At 45.7% G+C, this 14040-nt stretch overlaps 1 protein-coding gene across 1 annotated transcript; it reads left to right on the top strand.

The window, feature by feature from the left end:
- Positions 1-11: 11 nt before the first annotated feature.
- Positions 12-9195, top strand: LOC139412464 (WD repeat-containing protein 88-like). Its single transcript, XM_071159251.1, has 8 exons — positions 12-25; positions 114-214; positions 667-796; positions 4507-4691; positions 6274-6356; positions 6681-6749; positions 8018-8116; positions 8720-9195. Exons 1-8 carry the CDS (start codon positions 12-14, stop codon positions 8906-8908), a joined length of 870 nt encoding a protein of 289 aa, XP_071015352.1. The 3' UTR covers positions 8909-9195.
- The last annotated feature ends 4845 nt before the right edge of the window (positions 9196-14040 follow it).

Raw genomic sequence — 14040 nt, 5'->3', positions numbered from 1 at the left:
TCAGAATCATAATGCCAGAGAGGGAGTATATAGGGAGTATATACATGACACAGCCTGTGTGTGTGTGTTACATAGTGGACTGCAGCTCAGGCGGGTCTCCTGACCTCATGTAGCGTCTCAGAGGATGGGAAGTACGTAGTCTCCTCCTCCGACCTGGAGAATGCAATCTGCCTGACCTCAGCTGATACAGGGGAGAGGCTCTTCCACATCAAAGGTACATCCCAAAGTCATTCAGCAGTAGCTATTGATCTCTATTGATTTTACCATTGAGCTATGCTAACGCTAAGGTCACTGAGTCTCAGATTAAGTCATGTCTAATGGTAACATCAGGTCACTGAGCCTCAGATTAAGTCATGTCTAATGGTAACGTCAGGTCACTGAGTCTCGGTTTAAGTTATGTCTAATGGTAACGTCAAGTCACTGAGTCTCAGTTTAAGTTATGTCTAATGGTAACATCAGGTCACTGAGCCTCAGATTAAGTCATGTCTAATGGTAACGTCAGGTCACTGAGTCTCGGTTTAAGTTATGTCTAATGGTAACATCAGGTCACTGAGTCTCAGTTTAAGTCATGTCTAATGGTAACGTCAGGTCACTGAGTCTCAGTTTAAGTCATGTCTAATGGTAACGTCAGTTTAAGTTTATGTCTAATGCTGTCAATTCCCTCAGATCACCACAAGTCTACGATCACGCGGTGCCGGTTTGATCCTCAGAGTCAGCACGTAGCCAGTGTCTCTGAAGACAGAACCATCAAACTGTGGGACCTGGTCTCCACCCAAACCACCCTCTCCATCAACAGGTGAAGATACCACTCATTATATTAGACTTTACACACGGTCCCTGAGATAACAGATACCACTCATTATATTAGACTTTACACACAGTCCCTGAGATACCACTCATTATATTAGTCTTTACACACAGTCCCTGAGATACCACTCAATATATTAGACTTTACACACAGTCCCTGAGATACCACTCATTATATTAGACTTTACACACAGTCCCTGAGATACCACTCAATATATTAGACTTTACACACAGTCCCTGAGATACCACTCATTATATTAGACTTTACACACAGTCCCTGAGATACCACTCATTATATTAGACTTTACACACGGTCCCTGAGATATCACTCATTATATTAGACTTTACACACGGTCCCTGAGATATCACTCATTATATTAGACTTTACACACGGTCCCTGAGATATCACTCATTATATTAGACTTTACACACGGTCCCTGAGATACCACTCATTATATTAGACTTTACACACGGTCCCTGAGATGATAGACAACATGCACTGCCAGGCTGACAAATGACCAGAGCATCAAGGAACATCATGACAGCTGTTTGTTGTTGTTGTCATGTCTGACCGCAGACGTCCTTAATAAAGATTTGTCAGTACCAGATATTTCATAATTATGGTCCACGGTGGACCGGGTGAACTCACTGGTCTCATAATTACACCTCAGATCGTTGTGTTTATGGTCCACGGTGGACTGGGTGAACTCACTGGTCTCATAATTACACCTCAGATTGTTGTGTTTATGGTCCACGGTGGACTGGGTGAACTCACTGGTCTCATAATTACACCTCAGATCGTTGTGTTTACGGTCCACGGTGGACTGGGTGAACTCACTGGTCTCATATCTACACCTCAGATCGTTGTGTTTACGGTCCACGGTGGACTGGGTGAACTCACTGGTCTCATAATTACACCTCAGATCGTTGTGTTTACGGTCCACGGTGGACTGGGTGAACTCACTGGTCTCATAATTACACCTCAGATCGTTGTGTTTACGGTCCACGGTGGACTGGGTGAACTCACTGGTCTCATAATTACACCTCAGATCGTTGTGTTTACGGTCCACGGTGGACTGGGTGAACTCACTGGTCTCATAATTACACCTCAGATCGTTGTGTTTACGGTCCACGGTGGACTGGGTGAACTCACTGGTCTCATAATTACACCTCAGATCGTTGTGTTTACGGTCCACGGTGGACTGGGTGAACTCACTGGTCTCATAATTACACCTCAGAGCGTTGTGTTTACGGTCCACGGTGGACTGGGTGAACTCACTGGTCTCATAATTACACCTCAGATCGTTGTGTTTATGGTCCACGGTGGACTGGGTGAACTCACTGGTCTCATAATTACACCTCAGATCGTTGTGTTTACGGTCCACGGTGGACTGGGTGAACTCACTGGTCTCATAATTACACCTCAGATCGTTGTGTTTATGGTCCACGGTGGACTGGGTGAACTCACTGGTCTCGTTTTAAAGACACGTGATTGACTGTATTATTGACTGGCGCAGAGTAAAAATAAATTAGAATCTAACCTGGCATCATGAAATGTAGACGCAGTAGCTAGACAGACTTGGCATCATGAAATGTAGACCCAGTAGCTAGACAGACTTGGCATCATGAAATGTAGACCCAGTAGCTAGACAGACTTGGCATCATGAAATGTAGACCCAGTAGCTAGACAGACTTGGCATCATGAAATGTAGACCCAGTAGCTAGAGACAGACTGTTGTAACACTCTAACCTGGCATCATGAATTGTAGACCCAGTAGCTAGAGACAGACTGTTGTAACACTCTAACTTGGCATCATGAAATGTAGACCCAGTAGCTAGACAGACTTGGCATCATGAAATGTAGACCCAGTAGCTAGACAGACTTGGCATCATGAAATGTAGACCCAGTAGCTAGAGACAGACTGTATGTCAGATCTAGGACACCTTGTGTTCTACACAGTCATCTGATACGCCTGGGTTTTAACCTTCAAACTGTCCTCTTAAAATACAGGATCAAATATCGCTGTGTCCTCGTGATAGCACTAAACACAGGACTCTCATTATAACACATGCTCTGTAGTACAGTGAACTAAAATATAGCCTGGCATTATGTCAGAGAGATTGATGCAGTAACAGTGAACTAAAATATAGCCTGGCATTATGTCAGAGAGATTGATGTAGTACAGTGAACTAAAATATAGCCTGGCATTATGTCAGAGAGATTGATGCAGTACAGTGAACTAAAATATAGCCTGGCATTATGTCAGAGAGATTGATGCAGTACAGTGAACTAAAATATAGCCTGGCATTATGTCAGAGAGATTGATGCAGTACAGTGAACTAAAATATAGCCTGGCATTATGTCAGAGAGATTGATGCCTTACTGTAGAGTGGTGGATATTTTAATTAACACAGAGACCTAACTCTGTCCCGTGTTGACCTGTGAGGCTGGTTGATATGTTATTGATCCCCTATGACAGCAGTAAGATCTAACTCTGTCCCGTGTTGACCTGTGAGGCTGGTTGATATGTTATTGATCCCCTATGACAGCAGTAAGACCTAACTCTGTCCCCGTGTTGACCTGTGAGGCTGGTTGATATGTTATTGATCCCCTATGACAGCAGTAAGACCTAACTCTGTCCCGTGTTGACCTGTGAGGCTGGTTAATATGTTATTGATCCCCTATGACAGCAGTAAGACCTAACTCTGTCCCGTGTTGACCTGTGAGGCTGGTTGATATGTTATTGATCCCCTATGACAGCAGTAAGACCTAACTCTGTCCCGTGTTGACCTGTGAGGCTGGTTGATATGTTATTGATCCCCTATGACAGCAGTGAGACCTAACTCTGTCCCGTGTTGACCTGTGAGGCTGGTTGATATGTTATTGATCCCCTATGACAGTAGTAAGACCTAACTCTGTCCCGTGTTGACCTGTGAGGCTGGTTGATATGTTATTGATCCCCTATGACAGTAGTAAGACCTAACTCTGTCCCGTGTTGACCTGTGAGGCTGGTTGATATGTTATTGATCCCCTATGACAGCAGTAAGGCCTAACTCTGTCCCGTGTTGACCTGTGAGGCTGGTTGATATGTTATTGATCCCCTATGACAGCAGTAAGACCTAACTCTGTCCCGTGTTGACCTGTGAGGCTGGTTGATATGTTATTGATCCCCTATGACAGCAGTAAGACCTAACTCTGTCCAGTGTTGACCTGTGAGGCTGGTTGATATGTTATTGATCCCCTATGACAGCAGTAAGACCTAACTCTGTCCCGTGTTGACCTGTGAGGCTGGTTGATATGTTATTGATCCCCTATGACAGCAGTGAGACCTAACTCTGTCCCGTGTTGACCTGTGAGGCTGGTTGATATGTTATTGATCCCCTATGACAGCAGTGAGACCTAACTCTGTCCCGTGTTGACCTGTGAGGCTGGTTGATATGTTATTGATCCCCTATGACAGCAGTGAGACCTAACTCTGTCCCATGTTGACCTGTGAGGCTGGTTGATATCCTTCACCATGGGTTGCTTTGCTCGTTATCTTATAACCCGAGAAATAACATTTCAAACTAATTAGTGTTAGTCAAGGTCACGTTGAGGCTGTCGTAACCAAGCCTCTAGAGCTTGTGGGGGGGAGACCCAATATTTCCAATATGCATTATGACAATACACATTGTTGTTCTATCCTGTCCCAAACACAGCACCCACACCAACGTCATCTCGAACTGCTGTTTCACTGCTAACGGACGCTACTTGTGCACTGCATCATGGGACAAGACTCTGCAGCTGTGGGACGTCCAGACAGGAACATTCCGTTCCCACGGTGGCCTGACCCTTAGCAAGGGACACGACGGGTCCGTCAGCTCCTGCACCTTCTCTGTGGACGGTATGGTAGACATATCAGTCTTCTCTGTGGACGGTAGGGTAGACATTATGTGTTCTCTGTGGATGGTAGGGTAGACATATCAGTCTTCTCTGTGGACGGTAGGGTAGACATATCAGTCTTCTCTGTGGACGGTAGGGTAGACATATCAGTCTTCTCTGTGGACGGTAGGGTAGACATATCAGTCTTATTCTCTGTGGACGGTAGGGTAGACATATCAGTCTTCTTCTCTGTGGACGGTAGGGTAGACATATCAGTCTTCTTCTCTGTGGACGGTAGGGTAGACATATCAGTCTTCTCTGTGGACGGTAGGGTAGACATATCAGTCTTCTCTGTGGATGGTAGGGTAGACATATCAGTCTTCTCTGTGGACGGTAGGGTAGACATATCAGTCTTCTCTGTGGATGTTAGGGTAGACATATCAGTCTTCTCTGTGGACGGTAGGGTAGAGATATCAGTCTTCTCTGTGGATGGTAGGGTAGACATATCAGTCTTCTTGTTCTTGAGACGTTCATTTGTCCCCAAAAAGAGGAATATGGAACTTGTCAGCACTGTCCTCATCCGACTTTACAGAAATATGATGAGTCCTCTGCCTCTAATACTACTGACTACTATATACTAATACCACTGACTACTATATACTAATACTACTGACTACTATATACTAATACTACTGACTACTATATACTAATACTACTGACTACTATATACTAATACTACTGACTACTATATACTAATACTACTGACTACTATATACTAATACTACTGACTACTATATACTAATACTACTGACTACTATATACTAATACTACTGACTACTATATACTAATACTACTGACTACTATATACTAATACTACTGACTACTATATACTAATACTACTGACTACTATATACTAATACCACTGACTACTATATACTAATACCACAGACTGACTGTAGTTCTCTGTTGTTGTCCAGGGTCAGTCCTCTACCTCTAATACCACAGACTGACTGTAGTTCTCTGTTGCTGTCCAGGGTCAGTCCTCTACCTCTAATACCACAGACTGACTGTAGTTCTCTGTTGTTGTCCAGGGTCAGTCCTCTGCCTCTAATACCACAGACTGACTGTAGTTATCTATTGTTGTCCAGGGTTAGTCCTCTACCTCTAATACCACAGACTGACTGTAGTTCTCTGTTGTTGTCCAGGGTCAGTCCTCTGCCTCTAATACCACAGACTGACTGTAGTTCTCTGTTGTTGTCCAGGGTCAGTCCTCTACCTCTAATACCACAGACTGACTGTAGTTCTCTGTTGTTGTCCAGGGTCAGTCCTCTGCCTCTAATACCACAGACTGACTGTAGTTCTCTGTTGTTGTCCAGGGTCAGTCCTCTACCTCTAATACCACAGACTGACTGTAGTTCTCTGTTGTTGTCCAGGGTCAGTCCTCTGCCTCTAATACCACAGACTGACTGTAGTTCTCTGTTGTTGTCCAGGGTCAGTCCTCTGCCTCTAATACCACAGACTGACTGTAGTTCTCTGTTGTTGTCCAGGGTCAGTCCTCTACCTCTAATACCACAGACTGACTGTAGTTCTCTGTTGTTGTCCAGGGTCAGTCCTTGTGTCGGGGGCGTATGATAGAACAGTGGCTGTGTGGAACATGGAGACCCTCTGCAAGACCCTGGAGTTGAAGGTAGCTTCATGCTCTAATGTGTGTGTGTGTGTGTGTGTGTGTGTGTGTGTGTGTGTGTGTGTGTGTGTGTGTGTGTGTGTGTGTGTGTGTGTGTGTGTGCTTGCGTGTGTGTGTGTGCTTGCGTGTGTGTGTGTGTGTGTGTGTGTGTGTGCTTGCGTGTGTGTGTGTGTTTTAAACAGGTGTGTGTGTGTGTGTGTGTGTGTGTGTGTGTGTGTGTGTGTGTGTGTTTTTCAAACAGGTGTGTGTGTGCGTGTGCGCATGTGTGTGTGTGTTTTTCAAACAGGTGTGTGTGTGTGCCCTCATGTGTGTTTTTGCTAACCCTAGGGACATGCGGATTGGGTGACAGATGTGGCAATCAGTGCTGACAAAAAATGGGTGGCCTCAGCTTCCAAGGTACAAACACACACCTCAATGTCATGTCCTATGTCATGTCCTATCCCTGTAGGTCACAGTAAACACATACCTCAATGTCATGTCCTATCCCTGTAGGTCACAGTAAACACACACCTCAATGTCATGTCTTATGTCATGTCCTATTCCTGTAGGTCACAGTAAACACACACCTCAATGTCATGTCCTATCCCTGTAGGTCACAGTAAACACACACCTCAATGTCATGTCCTATGTCATGTCCTATCCCTGTAGGTCACAGTAAACACACACCTTAATGTCATGTCCTATGTCATGTCCTATCCCTGTAGGTCACAGTAAACACATACCTCAATGTCATGTCCTATGTCATGTCCTATCCCTGTAGGTCACAGTAAACACACACCTCAATGTCATGTCCTATCCCTGTAGGTCACAGTAAACACACACCTCAATGTCATGTCCTATGTCATGTCCTATCCCTGTAGGTCACAGTAGATATACACCTCAATGTCATGTCCTACGTCATGTCATATCCCTGTAGGTCACAGTAAACACACACCTCAGTGTCATGTCCTATCCCTGTAGGTCACAGTAAACACACACCTCAATGTCATGTCTTATGTCATGTCCTATTCCTTTAGGTCACAGTAAACACACACCTCAATGTCATGTCCTATGTCATGTCCTTTCCCCGTTGGTCACAGTAAACACACACCTCAATGTCATATCCTATCCCTGTAGGTCACAGTGAACACACACCTCAATGTCATGTCCTATCCCTGTTGGTCACAGTAAACACACACCTCAATGTCATGTCCTATCCCTGTTAGTCACAGTATATATATACCTCAATGTCATGTCCTATCCCTGTAGGTCACAGTAAACACACACCTCAATGTCAGGTCCTATGTCATGTCCTATCCCTGTAGGTCACAGTAAACACACACCTCAATGTCATGTCCTATCCCTGTATGTCACAGTAAACACACACCTCAATGTCATGTCCTATCCCTGTAGGTCACAGTAAATATACACCTCAATGTCATGTCCTACGTCATGTCCTATCCCTGTAGGTCACAGTAAATATACACCTCAATGTCATGTCCTATGTCATGTCCTATCCCTGTAGGTCACAGTAAACACACACCTCAATTACATGTCCTATCCCTGTAGGTCACAGTAAACACACACCTCAATTACATGTCCTATCCTTGTAGGTCACAGAATATGTCCCTTTTGTTACCATACCATTTTGCATCATCATAAATATTGCTGTGTGTGTTTTGAAGGACACCACTGTCAGGTTGTGGAATATAGAACACTCTGAAGAGATACCGGCCGTTATTGAGACCAGGAAGGCTCAGGGAATGGGCTATCATATCCTCCAGGTTGGTAATTGTACCACACACTGCTACCTTGTATGTAGAGTGAGACCTGATCCTAGATCACCACTCCTACCCTGAGACCTGATCCTAGACCTGATCCTAGATCACCACTCCTACCCTGGGGCCTGATCCTAGACCTGATCCTTGATCACCACTCCTACCCTGAGACCTGATCCTAGATCACCACTCCTACCCTGAGACCTGATCCTAGATCACCACTCCTATCCTGAGACCTGATCATAGATCACCACTCCTACCCGGAGACCTGATCCTAGATCACCACTCCTACCCGGAGACCTGATCCTAGATCACCACTCCTACCCTGAGACCTGATCCTAGACAACCACTCCTACCCGGAGACCTGATCCTAGACCTGATCCTAGATCACCACTCCTACCCTGAGACCTGATCCTAGACAACCACTCCTACCCGGAGACCTGATCCTAGACCTGATCCTAGATCACCACTCCTACCCAGAGACCTGATCCTAGACCTGATCCTAAACCTGATCCTAGACCACCACTCCTACTCTGAGATGCTTTGTGAATAAAAAATATTATTTTGGTGACACTGTTTTGGTGAACCTAATCCAGTCTTGTCTTTCAGTGTGAGGAGTGTGGAAAGGCTTTCTCCATTTCTCGACTGGAGAACTCCGACTTGGTCACAAAGTGTGTGTTCTGCCGATTGAAGACAGAAACCAGATCCCATCTTCAACCTCCTCTTCTGTTGTCTAGTGTTCTGCCGATTGAAGACAGAAACCAGATCCCATCTTCAACCTCCTCCTCTGTTGTCTAGTGTTCTGCCGATTGAAGACAGAAACCAGATCCCATCTTCAACCTCCTCCTCTGTTGTCTAGTGTTCTGCCGATTGAAGACAGAAACCAGATCCCATCTTCAACCTCCTCCTCTGTTGTCTCGGAATTTACTGAATGTACTGTATCCTAAAACTGTATTTGATAATTGATCACTAACCTTCTAGACATCCAAACAGCAATCACTAACCTTCTAGACATCAGAACAGCGATCACTAACCTTCTAGACATCAGAACAGCGATCACTAACCTTCTAGACATCAGAACAGCGATCACTAACCTTCTAGACATCAGAACAGCGATCACTAACCTTCTAGACATCAGAACAGCGATCACTAACCTTCTAGACATCAGAACAGCGATCACTAACCTTCTAGACATCAGAACAGCGATCACTAACCTTCTAGAATTCAGAACAGCAATCACTAACCTTGTTTTGGTTGAAGATTTCTACTTCACCAGTTGGCAGCTGGTGATGTACTGATCATTCCATACCAGGCTCTAATCCCCGGGACTCCGAAGAGGAAGAGACGGCACAAACGAGTCAATAAACCACCGCTCTCAAGTGGCTCAGCGGTCTAAGGTACTACAGACCCTGGTTCAATTCCAGGCTGTATCACAGAGGTCTAAGGCACTGCATCTCAGTGCTAGAGGTATCACTACAGACCCTGGTTCAATTCCAGGCTGTATCACAGCGGTCTATTGCAGTGCATCTCAGTGCTTTAGGCATCACTACAGACCCTGGTTCGATTCCAGGTTGTATCACAACCGGCCGTGATTGGGCGGTGCACAATTGGCCCAGCGTCATCCGGGTTAGGGTTTTGCCGGAGTAGGCCGTCATTGTAAATAACAATTTGTTCTTAACTGACTTGCCTAGTTTAAATAAAGGTTGCATTAAAAAATATACCCTCAGTTCTATTGGTGAACGTACAATCACTGGAGAATAAACTGGATGAGCTCTGCTGGAGACTATCTTATCAACGGGACCTGAAGAACTGGGATATCCTGTTTCACGGAGTCGTGGCTGAACTATGACATGAATAATATACATCTGGCTGGTTTTTCTGTGTGAAGACCGTACGGCAGCTTTGGGTAAGGTTAAAGGGGAAGGTGTCTTTTATGTTAACAACAGCTGGTGCTCCATCTCTAGTGTTAAGGAAGTCTCTAGGTTTTCCTCGCCAGAGTTAAGAGTATCTCATGCATGATAAGCTGCAGACCATACTGTTTATTAAAAACAAAAAAAAAGTATGATTTAAGAAGTAAACATCGGTCTGAAGCCGAAAAAGAAAGGAAATTCACATGAGCACCAAAATGCCTACTCCACCCATGCTCTACCAAGGTTTTACAGCACCACGATGCCTACTCCACCCATGCTCTACCAAGGTTTTACAGCACCACGATGCCTACTCCACCCATGCTCTACCAAGGTTTTACAGCACCACAATGCCTACTCCACCCATGCTCTACCAAGGTTTTACAGCACCACGATGCCTACTCCACCCATGCCCTACCAAGGTTTTACAGCACCACGATGCCTACTCCACCCATGCTCTACCAAGGTTTTACAGCACCAAAATGCCTACTCCACCCATGCTCTACCAAGGTTTTACAGCACCACAATGCCTACTCCACCCATGCTCTACCAAGGTTTTACAGCACCAAAATGCCTACTCCACCCATGCTCTACCAAGGTTTTACAGCACCACAATGCCTACTCCACCCATGCTCTACCAAGGTTTTACAGCACCACAATGCCTACTCCACCCATGCCCTACCAAGGTTTTACAGCACCACAATGCCTACTCCACCCATGCTCTACCAAGGTTTTACAGCACCAAAATGCCTACTCCACCCATGCTCTACCAAGGTTTTACAGCACCACAATGCCTACTCCACCCATGCTCTACCAAGGTTTTACAGCACCAAAATGCCTACTCCACCCATGCCCTACCAAGGTTTTACAGCACCACAATGCCTACTCCACCCAGGTTTTTCCATCACACAGCTTTGACCTGCTACAGTAACTATGTTGGTAGTCAGCCACCAATTGTGCAAGTTCTCCCACTTAAAAAGATGAGAGGCCTGTAATGTTCATCATAGGTACACTTCAACTATGACAGACAAAATGAGAAAAAAAAATCCAGAAAATCACATTGTAGGATTTTTAATGAATTTATTTGCAAATGGTGGTGGAAAAATAAGTATTTTGTCACCTACAAACAAGCAAGATTTCTGGCTCTCACAGACCTGTAACTTCTTCTTTAAGAGGCTCCTCTGTCCTCCACTCGTTACCTGTATCAATGGCACCTGTTTGAACTTGTTATCAATATAAAAGACACCTGTCCACAACCTCAAACAGTCACACTCCAAACTCCACTATGGCCAAGACCAAAGAGCTGTCAAAGGACACCAGAAACAAAATTGTAGACCTGTACCAGGCTGGGAAGACTGAATCTGCAATAGGTAAGCAGCTTGGTTTGAATAAATCAATTGTGGGAGCAATTATTAGGAAATGGAAGACATACAAGACCACTGATAATCTCCCTCGATATGGGGCTCCACGCAAGAGCTCACCCCGTGGGGTCAAAATGATCACAAGAACGGTGAGCAAAAATCCCACAAGCACACGGGGGGACCTAGTGAATGACCTGCTGTTAATATAGGGGTAGAACCCTGCTGTTAGTATAGGGGCTGGCCCAGCAGATCCACTGGTAGAACCCTACTGTTAATATAGGGGTAGAACCCTGCTGTTAATATAGGGGCTGACCCAGCAGATCCACTGGTAGAACCCTGCTGTTAATATAGGGGTAGAACCCTGCTGTAATATAGGGGCTGGCCCAGCAGATCCAATGGTAGAACCCTGGCTATGAGGTCCACTGGTAGAACCCTGCTGTTAATATAGGGGTAGAACCCTGCTGTTAATATAGGGGCTGGCCCAGCAGATCCACTGGTAGAACTCTGCTGTTAATATAGGGGCTGGCCCAGCAGGTCCACTGGTAGAACCCTGCTGTTAATATAGGGGTAGAACCCTGCTGTTAATGTAGGGGCTGGCCCAGCAGGTCCGCTGTTAATATAGGGGTAGAACCCTGCTGGTAATATAGGGGCTGGCCCAGCAGGTCCACTGGTAGAACCCTGCTGTTAATATAGGGGTAGAACCCTGCTGTTAGTATAGGGGCTGGCCCAGCAGATCCACTGGTAGAACCCTACTGTTAATATAGGGGTAGAACCCTGCTGTTAATATAGGGGCTGACCCAGCAGATCCACTGGTAGAACCCTGCTGTTAATATAGGGGTAGAACCCTGCTGTAATATAGGGGCTGGCCCAGCAGATCCAATGGTAGAACCCTGGCTATGAGGTCCACTGGTAGAACCCTGCTGTTAATATAGGGGTAGAACCCTGCTGTTAATATAGGGGCTGGCCCAGCAGATCCACTGGTAGAACTCTGCTGTTAATATAGGGGCTGGCCCAGCAGGTCCACTGGTAGAACCCTGCTGTTAATATAGGGGTAGAACCCTGCTGTTAATGTAGGGGCTGGCCCAGCAGGTCCACTGGTAGAACCCTGCTGTTAATATAGGGGTAGAACCCTGCTGTTAATATAGGGGCTGGCCCAGCAGGTCCACTGGTAGAACCCTGCTGTTAATATAGGGGTAGAACCCTGCTGTTAATATAGGGGCTGACCCAGCAGATCCACTGGTAGAACCCTGCTGTTAATATAGGGGTAGAACCCTGCTGTAATATAGGGGCTGGCCCAGCAGATCCACTGGTAGAACCCTGCTGTTAATATAGGGGTAGAACCCTGCTGTTAATATAGGGGCTGGCCCAGCAGGTCCACTGGTAGAACCCTGCTGTTAATATAGGGGTAGAACCCTGCTGTTAATGTAGGGGCTGGCCCAGCAGGTCCACTGGTAGAACCCTGCTGTTAATATAGGGGTAGAACCCTGCTGTTAATATAGGGGCTGGCCCAGCAGGTCCACTGGTAGAACCCTGATGTTAATATAGGGGTAGAACCCTGCTGTTAATATAGGGGCTGGCCCAGCAGGTCCACTGGTAGAACCCTGCTGTTAATATAGGGGTAGAACCCTGCTGTTAATATAGGGGCTGGCCCAGCAGATCAACTGGTAGAACCCTGCTGTTAATATAGGGGCTGGCCCAGCAGATCCACTGGTAGAACCCTGCTGTTAATATAGGGGCTGGCCCAGCAGATCAACTGGTAGAACCCTGCTGTTAATATAGGGGCTGGCCCAGCAGATCCACTGGTAGAACCCTGCTGTTAATATAGGGGCTGACCCAGCAGATCAACTGGTAGAACCCTGCTGTTAATATTGGGGCTGACCCAGCAGATCAACTGGTAGAACCCTGCTGTTAATATAGGGGCTGGCCCAGCAGATCCACTGGTAGAACCCTGCTGTTAATATAGGGACTGACCCAGCAGATCAACTGGTAGAACCCTGCTGTTAATATAGGGGCTGACCCAGCAGGTCAACTGGTAGAACCCTGCTGTTAATATAGGGGCTGACCCAGCAGGTCAACTGGTAGAACCCTGCTGTTAATATAGGGGCTGACCCAGCAGATCAACTGGTAGAAACCTCGGCAATAACTTAACCTTGGTAACGTTCGCAGATTGCATTATATTTTAGATTTTTAGTGGTAATTAAATATAATTTATTTAGAATTCATCATAATTAATTTCCTATAAATGGTTTAACCAGCTCCGTGTTTTCTGGAGTCAAAGTGAAAGAGGAAGAGCCCGCGCTGCGGCAGCACGACACCCCAGATCAGTGTGTATTTAATTAGATTTCTTCCTCAGCATTGTTGGGAAGGGCCGTAAAGCATTTCACTGTTACTCACCTGTGTGTTTACGAAGCATGACACGAGTACATGTTGATTTGACACACAGGTTGAGTCTGGGGCGACGACGTTATGACCGAACACCACTGTCCGAGCTTGTAAATGTTTGAAATGTAAACTATGGGATCAATAATCGCTTAATTTATGTTCTGTAATGAAGCTCACTTCAGTAATTAACTAAAGACGCAACACCGTATGAAATGTAAATTACGAAGCTTAAGATATACATGATGGAAATATAAAGCCTTTTTTCACCGGGACATTCACC

This window comes from Oncorhynchus clarkii, chromosome 6 (assembly GCF_045791955.1).
Source record: "Oncorhynchus clarkii lewisi isolate Uvic-CL-2024 chromosome 6, UVic_Ocla_1.0, whole genome shotgun sequence".
NCBI lineage: Eukaryota > Metazoa > Chordata > Actinopteri > Salmoniformes > Salmonidae > Oncorhynchus > Oncorhynchus clarkii.
This window is presented reverse-complemented; position numbering and strand designations above follow the sequence as displayed.

Excerpts from the sequence above, each read along its gene's own strand:
- LOC139412464 (XM_071159251.1), top strand. Across the intron at positions 6,750-8,017 it reads GGGTGGCCTCAGCTTCCAAG|GACACCACTGTCAGGTTGTG; the intron begins GTACAAACACAC and ends TGTGTTTTGAAG. Across the intron at positions 8,117-8,719 it reads TGGGCTATCATATCCTCCAG|TGTGAGGAGTGTGGAAAGGC; the intron begins GTTGGTAATTGT and ends CTTGTCTTTCAG.